Here is an 18,976-nt window from a genome sequence, read left to right as displayed (position 1 = left end):
AACACTTTCAAATCACTTTTTAAGTAGGCACCAAGTATTTTACAGTAAGCAGTAAGCGTTTTAGAATGTCCCATTGTTTTTAGTGATTTTTAGTGACTGACGCATTAAAGTGAAATCTATGAATCGGGCTGCTAAAAATGCCAAGTATCCACAGTGATTAACACTTTTAGTGTTTTTTAAGTAGTCTAATAGAGGTCTAGACATATTAAGCTGGGCTATTACTGGGAAAATTACACACAGCACCTTTAAAAATATGACAATGACTGCTCTATTTGATGCTTTGATGGATATTTTGCAGCATATTTCCCTCATTATTATGAACCATGATCAACACAGATACAGTTATTAAACTGTACCTATATCATTAGCACACTGTATTACTCAGTGTTTTCACTATGCTTTATGTTGAGGTCTGCAATGACATATGTTGTTGCATAGTAGTCTGAATCATAACTATTAGCAGGCACTTCTTGAGTTGGAGGCTCGAAGTGCCAGGCTGGCGATAGACTTCACCACGCAGGTGGAGGCTCTGTGGCAGGTGCCGGCACTAGCCATGTAATTGGAGGCTAACCGGTGTAGCCGTTTGCTCCCGAAAGTGTTAAAATGGCCAGGCATGACCAGGTCAATCTCATCTTTATCGACCATCTCAACCAGCCTTTCGCAGCTACGAATGTAGTCGCTGATCCTGCTGTAGGGAAGCCAATCAATCATGGAACCATCATAGACCACGTCTCCACTGAACAGCATCTTGTTCTCCTTGTCATGGAGACAAATGCTTCCTCTGGAATGGCCCGGCATGTGGAGAACAGAAAGTTGCCGGTCCCCAAGGTTGATAACGTCGCCTGGGAACACAACGAGAAGGAAGAAAGGAAGGAAATGTGGAATGTGGGAACTGGATATTGTCACTGCATTGCAGCACTGACACAGCAGAAGCTGTATTGACTGATGCACAAGTTATGAAAAAGAGAGAGATTTATGTAACATATGTTATGAATAAGTAAGCTTTAGTCTATTATTACTACAGCATTTACATTTTAGTTAAAAGGTTTTAATAATACCCTTATAAAAGTTTTAGAGAAAGTATTTGTGTCTATTGGATATACTGGTGAATATCTGAATAAGGTATGCTTCTAAACATCCACAAACATAAAGGCACATGGTCTATTTATCATAAATAATTCAGGAATAATTCAAAACTTTTCTGTACTGACTTTTCATTACTTTTAAAGTAAATTATTGCATAATGATATATGTTTAGTGATTATGCACTCACAAAGAGCAATTTCTAACTGATTAAATATTTCCAGCCAACTATATATGTGACCCTGGAGCACAAAGCCAGTCACAAGTCGCACGGATATATTTGTGGCAATAGCCAACAATACAATGTATGGGTCAAAATTATAGATTTTTCTTTATACCAAAAATCATTATAGAATATTAAGTAAAGATCATGTTCTATGAAGATATTTTATAAATGTATTAAAAATATATATTTTTGTGAGTGAATGCAGCACAATCGTGAACACAATGGACAACTTTAAGGGGGATTTTCTCAATGTTTCGATTTTTTTTTTTGCATCCTCAGATTCCACATTTTCAATAGTTGCATCTCAGCCAAATATTGTCATATCCTGACAAACCATAGATCAATGGAAAGCTTATTTATGCAGCAAAAAAAAAAAAAAAGAAATCACTAATAAATAAATAAATAGATGCATATGATGCAATGCAATACTGACTATAGACATTTTGCATGATTTTCAGACTCAAGAGGCCTAAAAATCACACCTAGTTTTTCCCAGGACAATTCGAACCAGGACTCTAGCTCTAAGGACTCTAGACTTTAAGTCTATGTCACCTCCACGTCTGAGGATATACTTGTGAGGTGAAAGAATAGTTTGTTCACTGAAAAAACATATATTCATATGCAGTCAGTGCAACTCACATCCATTCTGAGAATAATGGGGGATGAGGTCATATCAATCATGTGTGGTTTATTCTGAGCTTTACTCTGATTCTGCCAATGGTCCACTATGATGGTGTATCTCCACCATCAGGGAAATTATAAAGCCACATTAGACAGTGAGCTTGGTTTTCACTAACCACTGACATGTCTCTGGTGATCAAGATCTGATTTGTTTCGATCTTTCTCAAGATCTTCAAAGATATTAAGCAAGGTTGCCAAGAATGAAGTCATACAATGCAGTGCATTTTACTACTGTTTTGGAGTAACGTTAGATTAGGCATGAACCAAAATTAGTTAAATAATGCAGAGAGAGAGAGAGAGAGAGAGAGAGGGGTGGGGGGGGGGGGGGAATTTAGCACAACAGTATAATACCCCACCTTCTTGTAATATATGGGTTGGCGTAACAGCAGTCACTCTATACTGGCTTGCTCGCCAACCAGGCGCGGGATCCTCCACAATCTCGCGGTCAGATAACCATGTCACGGTCTCAAAGTTGTCACCGTTAGCCAGAGCATCCACCTCCGCCTTGTGCACGCCCACCTGTTGAAACTGATGCAGCCCGCCCGAATGATCAAAATGCACATGCGTGCCGATGGCTAACAGGGGGTTCTTGCGCTTGGGATCGTCCCCTAGCAGCCCTTTACTGTAGATGTATTCAGGCAGACTCCGTAAACCCAGTCCGGTATCTATGACGACGTCCTGATGAGACCCACGTATGAGCCAGATATTCGCCCTGTTCCCCGATTCATAAAAACGCTCCTGGATCCAAAACACGCCATTTTCCAGCGACTTATGCGCGTACCAGTCAGTCACAGACATCTCCAATACATTCAAGAGGTTATTATTGCATATGAGGATAAATGTACGATTGTTGACCTATAATTTTGGTTTAAATCTAGCTGCTTCAGCTTCAGCCTCAGAAAAGACGCTGACACCCTGTTCCGCAAGAGCAGCACGTCACCGAGCGTAAAGATGTGACGCGCTGGAGAGTCGGAATACTATTGGTCAATGCGGAAATAGGCACCACCCAAATGATGCATATTCATTATATAAAGCAAGTGCGCTTTTGCCTTCAGATACTCATTTATATTCGTCTAAATGCTGAACAAGGTAAGCAATTGCCCTCCTGCAATGCGACCGCCTGTGGTGCAGGTTTGGAAATAGTGCATTGTCATCATTTACTCACCCACATGCTGTTTCAACATTGCTGTTTACTTCTTGCATAAAGGGAAACACCTGTCCAAACAATTAAAGTGGATCCTCATTTATATGCATTGCTCCAAAAGCACAACAAAGTCCCGTACGATAATATTCCAACTTTCCTGAAGTCATATGATAGTTTTGTGTAATAAACAGACTGATTTTTAAATGTTTAAAAGATAATCTTCCTTCGGCGTTATAGCCATAAACTGTAAAAAAAAAAAAAAAAGGTTTGTTTAACGTCATTGAAGCCGAACACCATTGGTTCTCACGAGTCACGTGACCTATCGCGGCGCAATCCTTTTAAAATTACAACGCGAATTATGTAAATTATTAAATTGTTTCGTTCATCCAAACTTTTTTTAAGGAATATTTGACTGACCAGAATGGCAGGAAAGGGCAGAGGAATAGCAGCATTCACCTTCAACGTTGAGGCTCTGGGCCTCACCAGAGGGTCCATGCCTGAAACCCAGAGAGGGCCGACTCCAATCTTCCCAGTGAGTTATTCTAAAACTTTAAGTTTTCTTCTTAAATGTGTATTGTTTTCCACTGAACTTTAAAATGTGCTTCAGTAAGATTAGAACATTATCCAGAAAATACTGCCTTTAGCTTTTTTTTTTTTTTAGATGTTTCCGAGACATTACACTCACTACCTATGACATTACTGTATCTTTTACAGCAAATTGAATATAAACCAGGGCCTTTGAAAGCTGGAGAAGATGAAGACTATATGAGAGCATTGAAACAAGAGATGAGAGGACGAATGAAAGACCTCCCTTTTAACATAAAACCCCACACAGGAAAGGGAGGTGAGTGGTAGCCTTTATTTAATTTTAGTAACATATAATGCCTAATGCTTTCTACTAGGTGTCTTATGATTTCTAAGATAATCATATTGTAAAAGTAGATGAGCACTGGGGGCAATATCAATACAGGCTATCACTGACCTTAAGATATTAAATCTATGTAACCATGTTTAAGTGAAATACTATAACTGATTAGGGATATTTTAACCTTGAATGTTATTATTTACATTATTTTAATATGTCAATTCAAGTAAGAAATGTTTAGAGGTTAAATTAATCTACTGTTTTAAAGTGTTTGCCAGTGTGCTCTGCTCACCAGTATAATTCACAGATGTGGAGAGGTACAAGGAAAAATACACAAAAGAAATCAAAAAAATTGAAGCAGGCGATTGGACACCAGGTATTGCAAGAATCCCGTATGATTAAAATTTAAATTAGCTGATTTCAGATAAATAATTGGCTTGATTTGTAGACTGGAGCAGACTTCCGAAAGAGCTGAAGCCACAGAAGAAGATAATTAAGAAGAAAATAGGTAATTTTAAGAAATGCAAAATCCCTCTTTAAAGAAACTGCAATTTTTGGATGACCTATAAACAACTTGAATGTGTACAGATAAGAAATCCACAAAGATCTCAAGCAAGGACAAGAAGGAAATGCTGAGCAAACTGGATGTGAGTTCATGCTATATTCATCACAAAAAAACTGCTGCACTATTCACATTTTCTATCTTGGTTCGCTGCAAACGTTTACAGTATATTTGGATTGAGCTGTTGTTTCACTTGTGCTTGTTTTTCAGGAACTTGAGAAGAAGGGGGATGTCAAATCAGATGAGGAGGGTGAGGAGAAGGGAAAGAAGAAAGATGGTGAGGAAGAGGAGGATGAAGAAGAAATTGAAGGAGAATATGACGAAGAAGAGCTTGAAGAGGTAAAAGATCTTACCAATACCAATATTCTAGATTAAATAAATCGTCATCGACAGCATCTGTAGCATGTTGTTCATTACCATAGATTTGGTTTTTTTTTTCAAACTTTATTTTAACTTTAACACTTACATATTGCTTAAGAATGAGAGTGTGAGATGATATCACTACCAAATTTGTCCATGCAAAGCTATCTGCTTTTTAAATGGAAAATTTCTTTGGGCATGGATATTTTTTGTCTTGTCAATCAGTTTATAAAATAAAACAGTTATTTTTGATGTATTTGTTAATATGCTTGTTCTATGCACCATATAGTTGTTTACTTCTCATTCTGTGGTAATCGGCAACATTCAATAGATGCTGTTGATGGAGCTTATGGCTGCATGCATTTCACCTAAAACATGTCATCAACAGTAAAGTGAACACCCAAGTGCCTGCTTGATAGATCTAACATGGTTTTAGTTACTTAAAACCATTTTGGTGCTACTGTTTTGAAAGCACAGAGCATTTTCCTACATAATGTTCTTGTTTGAATAACAAATAATGAATGTTCAACTAAATTCCAGAGTAGTAAAAGCGTGATGGGACTTTTTCCGCAGGAAAACGACTACATATCGAACTACTTTGAAGACGGTGATGAATACGGCGGAGGAAGTGATGAAAACATGGATGAAGCCACTTACTAGCAATAAAAAAGCTATCAGTCATTAAAAAGTCTATGATACAACAAGATAACTAAAGTGTGTCAATAATACATATAGAAGCACACATTTAGTTACAATTCATGTCTTCCTATAGGTATAAAAATTCGATTCACTGAATTATATAAATTACTAAACTGGTATTAAGCCAAATGTCGATCATATTAAAATGCTAAAAAATAATTCGGAGATTTAGATACTAAAATAGAATTCCTTTATTTTCAACCCACATCTACAGTCTACAAGATAAAGGCACGTACTGTTCAAAAGTCAATCACTGAACTCCATGTTTCATAGAAATCTTTACATCTCTGCTACTTGAATTGAATCGAGCACATGCGAGAATATTTTACAAATCACCCCTGTGCTCTTGCTAGAAGTAAACCAGGAAGTCGTTATGGTTCCATTTTAAGTTTTGTTTTTCTTTACAAGCAAGTTTAAAAATTAAAACCAGCAACTTTATTACCATCAGTTGCAATACTGAATCTGGATACTACACTTCCTAAAATAAATTAATGTGTTTATTTCCCTGACAACAAGACAGTGGCAGCAAATGTCTTAATGTATCATGTTTGCCGTCAAGGCGAACGAGCTTAATAGAGGTACAGAGCTATACACTGGCTCATGAGTGACAGACAACCAACAAAACCAGCATTTAACTGTGCAAAATGCATCAAGGAAATATGCCGATAGGATTGGAATCATTTCTTGATTACTTGATCCTTTCACGTTTCAGTTCAACTTCATTTTTAAAACGTGATTTCGCTTAAGCCATCCATAAATGCCTTCAAATTAATTTCCTGGTGATCCAAGTGCTCCTTTACGTTTCCTTTTTGTGCTTCACAAAATGTTGCTGTTCAATAGCAGGCTGTAGGTGAGAGTCTTGGTGAGAGGCAGCATTGGCCCGTGGTAACCCAAGAGGCTCAGCGACGGCTGGCTGTGTTGGTCCGGGCCTGATAGAGTCTATGGTAGTGTGGTGGCTTACATCTGCTTTCATCAAAACTTCATAGTACAACAGGTAAAAAACAGGTGTAATAATGCCCACGACCAACATGATGGCCACTGCGGTCCACCATCTCATTCCCCAGTCAGCCCCATAGTACGGGTCTTTCTTATGGGCCGGTCTGCGCTCGGGGTCTCCCAACAGCGGCTGCTCCAGTGAGGACACCACCTCGTTCAGGCCGTTCCTGGAAGGGGCAGATGACTTGACGAGAAGTTGAATGTCCTTGTCTTTCTCCTGCAGGAAGCACTCCACGCTGTCCACAGATGAGTTAGAGGACGAAGAGTCCAAGGGAGCTCCAGAAATCTGTATTTCTGTGATTCTGCGAGTGCTGCAGGGTGAGCTGCTTTTGTGGGGAGCGGTAGTGTGAGTTTCTGTGAATGAGCTGAACTTTCTCACAGGGATCCTTATTGACCGCAGCGCAAAGAAGTCCTGCTCAGTTAGAAGATTGTTGGCCCGCTTTATGTCTGCAACCTGAGAACGAACAAGAAGAAAAATCAGTAAAGCGCATTTGGGCAGCTATTAGGAGGCAAAACTGCATTACATTTTGTATATGTCGGAACATCTATGAACCATGGAGTAATGTAAAAATCCAGAGCTGGATGTGTCCCAAATATGATTAGTAAGAAGTTGTTATTATGGAGTATAATGTGCAACAGAGTTTTGTTTACAGCAGCAAAGCTGTGTCGACTTGCGTCATTAAAGGGATACTCAACCGTTTTTTGTTCATATTAAACTATGCTATTCCCTTAACTAAGACGAGTTGATGCATACCTCTGTTGTCTCAGTGCGTGCACTTAATTACATAGTTGACGCATACCTCTGTCGTCTCAGTGCGTGCACTTAAAAACATAGTTTAATATGAAAAACGATGGATTATCCCTTTAATACAGAATTCAACTTGCGTGATTAGGTGTGACTAAAACACAGATTTTACACTAGCAACTAATGTGACTCATCTAATCAGAATTTAGAGTAGGAACCATGCCTCATGTAAAATTGTTTGTTTTGAGACTTTACATTTAAGTTTAACATGCTTTTGCACCAATAACAGACTTACTGATTTCAGAATAATCATTTTCGCTTTCGTCTATCTGGTTCTTAATAAACTTTTTTTTTTTTTTTTTTAAATCACTTAATTACCCTTAGATAGACATTAAAACAAGGTTATTAAAGTCGTGATGAAACAGAAGTAGCTTCATTAGATCTTTTTTTTCTCCCCCCATTTGTGACGTACAGCGTTTACAAGTATAACAGATTCTTGGAAAAAGGGTCTGGACATCATCAACTGGTTGTTGATTCGCTTGTAAAATGCGGATGTCACAAAAGTGTAGGAAAATTCAAGCGAAACTTGCAGAGGTTTAAGCGAACTAAATAATTACAGAAGTCAGACATAATAATACATAATAAGAGAGAGAAATGTGTCCAGTTATGACATTTTGATTTAACATTGTGGTAAAAAAAAAAAAAAATTAAACTGATGAATTTGTTACAATAAGAAACAGAAACGTATAGTAATACAAAAGTAAAATAGAACGCATTATATTTCTATAAATTTTGATCATAATGGCGACCTTACTATAAACATACTGAAAGAAGAAAAGGTAAGGGCATAAATAAACCCTGACTTACAGTACAGAAATATTGCAGAGAAATACTGATCAGCGTATCTCCCTCTTTTATGTCCCTTATCAAGTATACAATATCGTCCTTGCGATCTGTAGATGAGCTGTGCCTGCGATGCCTTTCCCTGCCTCTGGAACGCAGCTCAAAGCTCTCTCCATCTTCCTCCGAGTATTCAGTCTCTGAGTTGTTCCCAAAAGCGGACATGTAACCACTCGTGGGTGGCTGCACTGTGGTTGCAAATTGAAAACCATTGTGCTGGTTCCTTCCAGTCATTTTTCACTGTGAAAAGAACAAAAGGATAATGAATGTTATTGTTGAACAGGTGTGTATCACAGAATGTACTCTGTTTGATGCGTATGAGATCATTGTATTCCCTTTACTGTGGCAGATAAAATAAGAAAAAAAAATAGTTGATGTGTGGGAAATTTAGATATGGGTGTTGGGTGGATATCTAGTAGATTACTGTAAGCACACAAAATGTGCTAAAGTTATGCTATGTACAACAGCTAACACTGCTGATAAGTTAAAAATTCACCCTTGGCAGATGTTGACCAGCTATTTTAGGATGAAATATTAACCGTCTCCTGTGAACTGTACGTTATTTCGTACGTGGCCTGGCACGCACAGGTAACGTTAACTAACCAACTAGCTAAGTTATATAGCAGCTTAGTTACACATCTTCTTTAGCATGTAAACATGACTTCACAAGACAAGGCCAATTTTATCCAAGACAAAAAAACAATGACACCTGGCCAAACAGCGTTTATTCAAATTAAATAAACGCTAGCTAAATGGTTGTTTATCAAATAAAGCCACTTAATAAGGTTTATTGTCACGTTATAACTTACACGTAGATGCTAAGTAGCTCAGTTAGCATAGTTTAGCCAATGCTAAGCAAAACACCAACTACAATATCGCCATCTGGAAAACAATCTATTGGAATACAGATTAATATAGCAGTTCCTGTACGCATATATCACTACATTAATATTACGTAAATTAATATCTTGAAACCCTCATAAGTAAACAGGGTCGATAATCTCGTGCTATTGATGCTAACCAAACTTTAATTCAGCAAACGGTGACTTACTATCTAGCCAGATTTCAGATAATAAAACGACAGTGCTAACAAAGCTTCTGTTTATCATTTTGCTGAGGTTTACCTGAGAAACGAGTATGGTCCACTTGACTTTAGTGATTAGGCCATTGTCCAGTTCCCTCTATGAGCCTCATTACTTCTGCTGCTAGATTACTGGAGACAGAGACGCCACGTCAACACCGAGGCAGCGTGAGCACGCACGCACTGACATCACCGATATCTCTCCATGTCCCGATTACATCATCAACAGTCCAGAAGGCTTTGTTGTTATCATCGATCTAGTAGTTTCCATGTGTGCACTGCAGTCGTGTTTTAAAACGGGGAGGCAAAGTTCTCACATTTTTCTATACATCAAATGTTTGTGAGTTTATATCCCTGTTACACATCATTTCTGTTTTATAAACATTACATAAAAATAGAGACCTTGTTGCAGTTCTATTTTGTATTTTACACAAACTAGGCCCAAATCTTTAAAATAAACAAATAAATAAATAAATAAATAAAAGTTTTTACATTTTGTTCCAAAATAACTAAAGGTAATGTTACTGACTAATGTTACTGACATTTTAAACAATATAGTCAACTTATTTTCATGGCTTGTAGGTTGCCACAGACACAAAAAATGTAGGCCTACACCTTTAATTTCCCCAAACTGATTTCTCACTAAAAAAGAAAACCCACAGTCATTATGTTTTCAGGCTATTTCAAATTAGATTTTAATGTGACATTAAGTGGTGATATCTATGGTTGGCTGAGTTGTTTACTTACTTTTTAATTAGTCTTCCTATTAACATCCTGTCTTCATTCAGGCCGATTCGAGAATGCACACGAAAACAAGAGGTTGGATTTATCCAACGAACCAACCATATCCAGCCATAACCAAGAGTGCGATGGAGGCATTGTCTCCACTCATTTGACTTTCCCCCATTCATTCTTAATTACCCCCCACTAAACCCACCACACACTTTGGGAGGTCTGTTAAAAGTCAATTCTCACTTTAACCTTTCCCGCTGACGCTGGTGTCACTTTTGGACAGTGTTACTTTATAAAAATGAGTGACTTTTACACTTTTTAATGTCACATTTTAATATTTGTGCTGTTTTATTTTTGAAATGTATTATTTCTCATCCAGGATTTTTATGACAGGAAATGCCCCTAATATGTCAGTGAGGCAAAGAAGGCGAGTGACAGATAATAAATAATAATACATTTTAAATAATCCATATTAGAAAAATCAAACAATGCAAATATTACAAAATGCGACTCTGGCAAGCAGGACGAGGCCAAAATGGTGCGTGCAATGCTTGTGGTGTGAGTGTTAATGAGTGTTTCAAGTTTCTCGGAGCTTCAGGAGCATAAAAGGGGAAGTGACGACAGTAAAGGATGAGAGAGCACCAGGCCTGGGGCCCGCTCTTCGTATGTTGCTAAAACATCCATGATCAAACAAGACATCCAAGATAATATCAGCATCATGATCCGGCTAAGGTTCTTCGAATACACCTGCCGGTTATGATTAGTATTGAGTTATCTGAGGTAATTGCACATGCATGCACTGGTTTAAAAGGGGATATTTGTCGATAGTAGAAACATTGATCAGCAGCGCTGCTATTGGCTGCTCATCATGGCCAAATAGCGCACTCATTTATTTACCACAGCAGAGCAAGAGTTATTGCTTGAAGGATATGGTGAATTTGAAAACGCCAGGGAACACCTCAAAGTGTGCAAAAGCCAGGAGAGAGGGCTGGCAAAAAAATAGCAGACGAATTAAGTTTGTAGTGACCAGGTTAGATGTTTTTATCACTTATTACAGTATATATTTTTAGATTTTAATAATTTCTAAATAATTTGTAACTTTGTTCGTTAATGTCAGAGTCACCACCTACTACTAGAGCATGGGAACAAGTAAAAGTGAAGTCCCATTATTCTACATAATGGTAATTTGTACTACTCATATATAATCTGTTTTAAAAAGGCACTGTTAATACATGTTTGCCTGTTTATAAAAGCAACCAAGAAAAAGGCTGAGAAAAAAGACAAGAAAAAACAAACAGGTGGTGGTGGGACCTCCCACATTATACCCAGGCAGAAGAGCTGGCCCTTGGGTTGAATATGAACCTGCTTTGTGGAGGGCATTCTTGGGTTCAGCTCTTCCTCAGACCCACAGCCAGAGGCAGGAGCAGCAACACCTTGACTGCTGGTAAATGAGCTTTAAATGATCCTAACGCACTGTAAAATAATTGTTGTTGCATTAAATTAAGTAGGCCTATAATCCAAATCACTGCCCAGTCATATCGACTGTTAAACTTTGAGTAGTAATGAATTGCTTTGACTTGTGAAAGTCTATGTGTGACTGTGAAACTACATTAATGTAAAATATATGTTGCCATGAGTTATTGATCACATTTCCCCCCAGTGTTCTTCATTGTAATGAAATTATGTTTTCCTCTTTTGTGCAGTTTTAAACAATACACTAACACTTTTATCTGTTGCCAAGCAAAGTGGTGACTGAAGCATGTGCAGTAAGATTTTTTCGGTAACACTTTACTTACAAGGGTGTGGATAAGACTAATATGACACATTCATAATCATGACATGACATATGTTATGAATATGAAGGAAGATTTATGCATATTTTTGACAACTGTCATTAAGTGTCATTCGCTCAGTTATGACATTTTTAATGCAAATATGACATTGTTTGAGATGTATTTATGATATGACACCTTGACATAAACCTGTCTTTGTCATGACAACTTGATATTACTAAGACAACACAACCTGTCATAAACACGACATAGCAGATTAATTATCAAACTTAAGAAACCATTGGTTAACATTACATTAAACTGTCACGTGGTTGGTTTTGACATTGACTGTCATGAGGCAATTTTAGTACCACTATAGTTGAGGTCACGAAAAATATTCATGATGGCCTCATAACACCCAATGTCAAAGTCAACCACATGTCAAGTTGTCGTGACAAAGACATCTTAAACAATGTAATATTTGCACTCAAAATGCCATTATTGAGCTAAAGACACTTAAAGGAGTAGTTCACTTTAAAAATGTCATCCAAGATGTCCACATCTTTCTTTCTTCAGTCGAAAATAAATGAAGGTTTTTGATGAAAAAATTCCAGGATTTTTTCCATATAATGGACTTCAATGGGAACCAAACGGTTCAAGGTCCAAAAGAGAGTTTCAGTGCACCTTCAAAGGGCTTTAAACGACACCAAACTTTAAAATGTACAGAAAGTAATACAGAAAGTTTTATTTAATATCCTATTCCTTGTCAACTGTCAAATTTTTGATCAGACTCACTGAAATATACCAGCCTCATGTAAAAGTTATTTGACTTCCTGTCAAGTTACATAACAAATTGATGTCATGACTGAACAATCGTCTTAATTGCAGTCAATTATATATACACTATATGGACAAAAGTATTGGGACATTGCAGTCTAAATCAATAGACATTAATATGGACTTGGTCCCCTCTTTGCAGCAATGCTTCCACTCTTCTGGGAAGGCTTTCCACAAGATGTTGGCATGTTTCTGTGGGAATACACCAGACTCATCCAACCATGTTTTTATGGACCTTGCTTTATTCACTGGGACAGTAATGCTGGGATAGAAAAGGGCCTTCCCCAAGCTGTTCCCAAAAAGTAGGAAGCATAGTATTTGTCCAAATTGTGGATGCAAGATGTCCCTTAACTGGAAATAGCCCAACCCTTGAAAAACAGCTCCATGCCATTATCTCTCCTCCACCAAACTTTACAGTTGACACAATGCAATTAGACAGGTAACGTTCTCCTGGCATCTGCCAAACTCAGACTCTCCCAGACTGCCAGACACGCCAAACACGTTTCCACTGCTAGAGTCGAGTGACTGCATGACACGGCTGACTCCAATGCTTGCATTGTACTTGCTGATGTGAGGCTTGCATGCAGCTACTCAGCCATGGAAACCCATTCCATAAGCTCCCGCCGCCACACAATTTTTATGATGCTATTACTGCCAGTGGAAGTTTTGAACTCATCATCTATGGAATCAGCAGAGCATGGTGACACAGCTCTGTGGCCGAGTTGCTGTTGTTCCCAAACACTTCCACTTTCCAATAATACCACTTACAGTTGACCATGGAATATAGCAGGGATGAAATTTCACAAACTGACTTGGCAAATGTGGCATCTTATTACTGTAATATGCTTGAATTCACTGAGCTCTTCAGATCAAAACTTTTATTCCCAAATATGTCAGTGACATGGCTAGATGCTTGATTTCATATTTATGGCAATGGCTATTGAAAAACCTGAATTTACTAATTAAGAGGTGTGTCTTAATACCTTTGTCCATACTAGTGTACAGGATATCATTAGATTATTTTATTACATTTCTGTTTAGTTATTGTTCATTGCATTATTATAGCCTCATGTGCATTACCCTGCATGATGTTGCATGTGTGTGTGTGTGTGTGTGTGTGTGAGCGAGGCCTAAAATGTCAGTTTTTGTGTAGATCCCCAGCGATGTAGCATATTTATGAGCTATGTGATGATTGTCTAAAGTTTGGAGGGTTTTTTTATGTTTTTAAAATATAACTCACTGAGACAGATTTTTCAGAAATCATGCATTTGATGAAACAATATAGTAAAACAGTAGTAACATTGTGAAGAAGCTATTATTACTATTTTACATCACTTTTTCCTTTTCTTTTTTTTGTATTTAAATAAAAAAAAAAATATGTAATACGTGTATCCTGTAATGGCAAAATTGATTTCCTTAGCAGCCATTAGTCTCCAATGGTCCTTCAGAAATCATTCTGTGAGGTTGAGAGTTCAGTCAGTCTAAATACTCCAGCCTTTATGAAATCAAACCTGATTTTAATCGTTTTTGGGAATAGCGGTGCGCCACAGGTTGATTTTAGAAACGTAATTTGCCATCCATTCTCCCCATAAGCCTCTTCTCCCAAGGAAGACAGATCGCTGGGTGGAGCTGTTCCCTCGATCTCTCAAGCAAAGAGGTTAATGAGATTAGCACATCCCTGCTCAGACAAGACAAGACTCTACCCATGTCCACTAGTTCAGACGGGACAAGCGCTTAAACGGACTGCATGGCAGCGCATGTCGAAATTCAAGCGCATCCACACTCATCTCGCATGGACTGGAGAATCAAACCAGCGTCCTGCACGAAAACCCACTCTTACCAAAACTAATTGAGCTGTTCAAGACCAACTTCTGTGCAGGAACAGTGGAAGCGCTGCGCGATTGGCACGATGTATTTATCATCCCATTGACGGACACAGCGCTGACCGGTTCAATTTACCCCGGATCTTTTGTAATTTGCCTTGGAGTGTTAGAACAAAGTGTTAGGTAAGTCATTTATATCACATTGCATGTCCGTCACTTTGTTTCGTGCAACAATTTAGTGAAATTGCCCGGTAAATGCGACACGCGCTTCACAGCTTTACGGTTGTTGCCTATACATAAGATGCGCTATAATATTTGATTTGTAAGTTTGCAGTTTTGTCTTCCCTTTTTAACCTGGTCGTTTAATAAGCGAACTTTTCCATATGAGTACGACAGACACGTTAAATATCAAGAGTTTAAACAGTTGAATATGTTAGTTTGCCTGTATCACATATTTACTGAACGGACTCCTATTTAATCACTTTACTCGCTTCCAGGGGCAATCTTTGACAGTTTTGGGGTAGTTTTGTTCTTCCTCACGTAATAATAAACACATCAGACATGATCGTTATAAACAATTTCAACGTTAAATCAATTCATCGTTGGTGGATGAGAGGCCATTCTCCTGCGCTTCCATGGTTACTGTGAGGGTCTTCAGCGCGCTTTGTGTCTCTTTCCTCCCGCTCCCATTGAGATAAAACAACAGTCGGCGGGGCTCCTCCCCACATAGGGGCTTTGAGATGGGACACGCTCGCAAAGCCCCCTGTCACCCAAAACTCAAATGGTGATCTCACTCATCTTTACGCACATCAGTTTATCTGATATAAGCTAAACATGGGGCCCTTCTCAGTTTAGGGTCCCTGCAGTTTTGCGTGTAACACTATCATGACACCATGACACTTGGTTGATTATTCTGAAATGTTATCAGGTACTGATTTCCCATGAATTTACTGAAATTGCAAGATTATCTTCTAGATGACACTTTTAGGTAATCTTATCTGGTTATGTCTGGATTATTTATTCACATGAGCTTTTAGGCTATAGTTGCTTTTCATTAAACCCACAAACCCCAATTTTGGGACAAATATGGACAAACCCAGCTGTTGGGTTAAATTTATAAATTGCATTATTTTAATCCAACATTTTGGTTTGTCCACATTTGACCCAATATTGGGTTAAAACAGCCCAGCATTTTTTAGAGTGTATTTTGGCAATAAATAAATACATAAATAACAAAACAAATACATAAAGAAATGAAATTGTTTAATTAATATCAATTGACAATAAGCTGACTATGCATATATAACCCCAATATAACTCTAATTAACATTACTTGTAAGCAGTGCTGCTGGATAGTCACTGTTACATGCAATATGGAAAATTATACTTATATTGTAATTATATTACATGTTAAGATACTCATAGACTAGTCACTTTTTTATTGATTTACATGATTATTCACACAATGGTGAGAGTCATTCATTATTTAGGCTACTGATTCTCCCCAAATATTCCTTTTTTCACATTTGAAATGTTCCTTTCTAAAATTAGTAAGTCATTTAAGTATTTCTTCTTATTATACAACTATTTATTTTACATTTTATATGATTTATTTAATTATTAGCTTTTCATTAAACTCACAAACCCCCGTTTAGGAAACCCTGGCAATGTTTAATGCACTTCATGTTGTTGATAACGAAGAATGGACTATTTTTTTTTCTTTTTCTTTGTATTTTTATAACAGTTTTTGTTCAGTATTATTCAATGTGATAAACAATCTTGATCAAAAGTAATCTAAATGTAATCAAAAAGTGGCCATTAGGCCTATACGTATTGTAAACTGGACACATTCGACATGGTTTCATCCAGTCCTTCAACTGTTTTAGTGAATCAACTGGCATCTTTGGTAGTCCGTTTTATTCTGTTTCGTGTTTAATTCATTGCGGGCACCCTTTATCTACTGAATAGATGCTCTGTGACTCAATGGATTGAATGATCTTCTTGCACCCCCCTTATACAGCTTCAGTTGAGCATCATTCAGCGCATGTGATTCACGGTTGGGTGTTACGTTTGCAGTGGTCGCCCCTGTTTTTGTACCTCCCCTTAAATAGAGCCTTACATGTTGAGAAAACAGAGAGGATGTAACATAAACACTAAATCCATCGAGATGTGCGAAGCACAGACGGAGCGAACTGTGATTGATGTCACAAGGAAACGGACCACACAGGGTCCAGTGTGAAGAGACAGGTGGAACAAAAGAAAAAAACACACACAAGCCTATATAAACATGCTTCATGGGGAATTACTTGAATTGTTAGAATTCTATGTTGTGGCAGAGAAACATGTTTTAGTGTTTTTTTTTTTTTTTTTTTTTCAATAGCTCTTGCCTACTGCACTCTCCCTTTGTATTTCACTGAGTCTGTTTACTGACAATCTTCCATATGATGTGACAGTTTATCTAACATAAAGTACAATTGTGTAGAGTGTATTTTTTTAAGACCATGTTTTATTTCAAACAGGTTGGCACTGTTTACATTTTTTATAGGTTTTAGTAGTACAATTAATTAATTACAATTAGTACTGTATACTTGGAATTAAGCCTTTTCCCCATTGCTATTTGATTCACGGGACCGGACACCAATTATCTTGCCAAGAAGAATCTTTATTTTTATATGTCAGGAGAGAAACTTTTAGAGGATGTTGTATTCATGCCAGGTCTATGTGTTTCCGTGTTTCTCTGAGTCAGTATACATGTAGTCAGATTATGCTTATATGCATCACAGAGAGACTTTCAACTGCCTTGTAAGGTAACAAAACTCGTTGCAGAACATATGTCATACATACACGCTATTTGCATCAATAGAAACATCTATGCTGAGTGAACATGTTACATTGCACACATACCTCTAAGCAATATATAGCTTTCCCTCTGTCTGGCGTGTTCCTCACACAGATCCATGCTATCTATAATCTCTTCATTCATTCAACCACATGCATTTAAAGGGATACTCCACTTTTTCTGGAAATAGGCTCAGTTTACCACTCTCCCAGAGTTAAACAGTTGAGTTTTACCGTTTTCAAATGCATTCAGCCAATTTTCTGATATTTAGAAGAATATCAGTAACCAGACTGGTCTCATTGACTTCCATAATAGGAAAAAAAATATATATATAATATAGAAGTCAATGAGACCAGAAACTGTCTGTTTACTGATATTCTTCTAAATATCAGAAAATCAGCTGAATTGATTTGAAAACTGTAAAACTCAACTGTTTAACTCTGAGGGAGTTGTAAAATGAGCCTATTTCCAAAAAAAGTGGAGTGTCCCTTTAAACTCCATAAAATAATACAACTGATTATTATTATGAATATTAATAAAGAATGATAATACAGATATATTGTATTAAATAATGAAATCATATTAAAAGATATATATATATATATATATATATATATATATATATATATATTTGGTTAGTATGTTCAAGCTCCCCATTTACATGGATTGATTCAGGGATTACAGGATCCTGTCACCATAAATGTATCTATTCTATTCTATTCTATTCTATTCTATTCTATTCTATTCTATTCTATTCTATTCTATTCTATTCTATTCTATATTACATTATTTTATATTATATTATATTGTATTATATACTCCTAATATTACAGTTAAAAAATAAATCAAGACAAATTAGGTGTCAAATGGACAGAGAACAAAGAAAATACACTGAAAAAAATAACACCAAACCTGAAAGGAAATAAGTAAATATATAACAATGGCCAAAATATTGGATCCTATCGCATTTTATTTAAAAAAAAGAATGTTTTCTAGATATCTATATGTATTGTATACAGTTAACATATTCTACTAATTATAGGCTGTTATTATAAATGCAGTGCTGAGACAAAACATGAATAGCTGAAATACGTGTTGGATATTTAATAGTCTTGACAAAGTATGTGCTAAAAATTACATTAGATGTATCTGAATTCGTCAATAATAGTTTTCTTAGAACTTGAGACCCGAGTAAAACTGTAATAGGACACTGACTGAATGATGATTTAAGAGTTAATTGTAACTGTAATTTTACTCTTATTGAAGTAAAACTTTCACATTTCCCATTTCTCAATTTTTTTTTTTTTAATTTTTATTAATGAAAGCATTGAAAAATCATTAAATATTTTCTCTAATGTCATAACAGTGGTAGGCTGAAGGTGGTTTTTGTTTGTTTTTGTATTTTTTATTTTGTGTATATCAATTTAAATGGATAAATCAATATGCTCTTAAAACCGACTAGTTCAAACACCTGTTCATTTAATGTCAGTTTAAAAGTCTATTTGGAAACCAACCCTGCCTGAAATAGTAGCATTCTTTCAAGTTTACATCACTTTTAATCAGTTTTATAATTTCACACCTTCTTAGCAAAATTAGCAGGGTTCCCACCAGCCTGGGGCCTCTGCTAAAAC

The 18,976-nt window shown here is 36.9% G+C and overlaps 4 protein-coding genes across 4 annotated transcripts in view; 2 read left to right on the top strand and 2 right to left on the bottom strand.

Moving 5' to 3' along the window:
- Positions 1 to 322: 322 nt before the first annotated feature.
- On the bottom strand, positions 323 to 2,924 carry mblac2 (metallo-beta-lactamase domain containing 2). The gene is made up of 2 exons (XM_039661675.2): positions 2,347 to 2,924; positions 323 to 842 (listed from the first exon to the last, which is right to left on the bottom strand). The coding sequence occupies exons 1-2, from the start codon at positions 2,786 to 2,788 to the stop codon at positions 457 to 459; spliced, it is 828 nt and encodes a 275-aa protein (XP_039517609.1). The 5' UTR covers positions 2,789 to 2,924; the 3' UTR covers positions 323 to 456.
- An 80-nt stretch (positions 2,925 to 3,004) lies between these two features.
- On the top strand, positions 3,005 to 5,730 carry polr3g (polymerase (RNA) III (DNA directed) polypeptide G). Its single transcript, XM_039662498.2, has 8 exons — positions 3,005 to 3,079; positions 3,537 to 3,666; positions 3,849 to 3,978; positions 4,307 to 4,375; positions 4,448 to 4,507; positions 4,588 to 4,646; positions 4,772 to 4,900; positions 5,495 to 5,730. Exons 2-8 carry the CDS (start codon positions 3,556 to 3,558, stop codon positions 5,579 to 5,581), a joined length of 645 nt encoding a protein of 214 aa, XP_039518432.1. The 5' UTR covers positions 3,005 to 3,079; positions 3,537 to 3,555; the 3' UTR covers positions 5,582 to 5,730.
- A 63-nt stretch (positions 5,731 to 5,793) lies between these two features.
- Positions 5,794 to 9,539, bottom strand: lysmd3 (LysM, putative peptidoglycan-binding, domain containing 3). The gene is made up of 3 exons (XM_039662497.2): positions 9,386 to 9,539; positions 8,229 to 8,501; positions 5,794 to 7,070 (listed from the first exon to the last, which is right to left on the bottom strand). The coding sequence occupies exons 2-3, from the start codon at positions 8,493 to 8,495 to the stop codon at positions 6,417 to 6,419; spliced, it is 921 nt and encodes a 306-aa protein (XP_039518431.1). The 5' UTR covers positions 8,496 to 8,501; positions 9,386 to 9,539; the 3' UTR covers positions 5,794 to 6,416.
- A 4,861-nt stretch (positions 9,540 to 14,400) lies between these two features.
- adgrv1 (adhesion G protein-coupled receptor V1) overlaps positions 14,401 to 18,976 on the top strand; it is a 147,363-nt gene continuing 142,787 nt past the window's right edge. The window contains exon 1 of the mRNA XM_039662332.2: positions 14,401 to 14,689. The gene's annotated coding sequence lies outside the window, so the exon portion shown is untranslated. The remainder of the gene's footprint in view (positions 14,690 to 18,976) is intronic.

This window comes from Pimephales promelas, chromosome 4 (genome assembly GCF_988280905.1).
Source record: "Pimephales promelas chromosome 4, fPimPro1.hap1.1, whole genome shotgun sequence".
In the NCBI taxonomy this organism is placed as follows: Eukaryota; Metazoa; Chordata; class Actinopteri; order Cypriniformes; family Leuciscidae; genus Pimephales; species Pimephales promelas.
The sequence above is the reverse complement of the archived record's forward strand: the minus strand, read 5'-3'. Positions and strand labels throughout refer to the sequence as shown.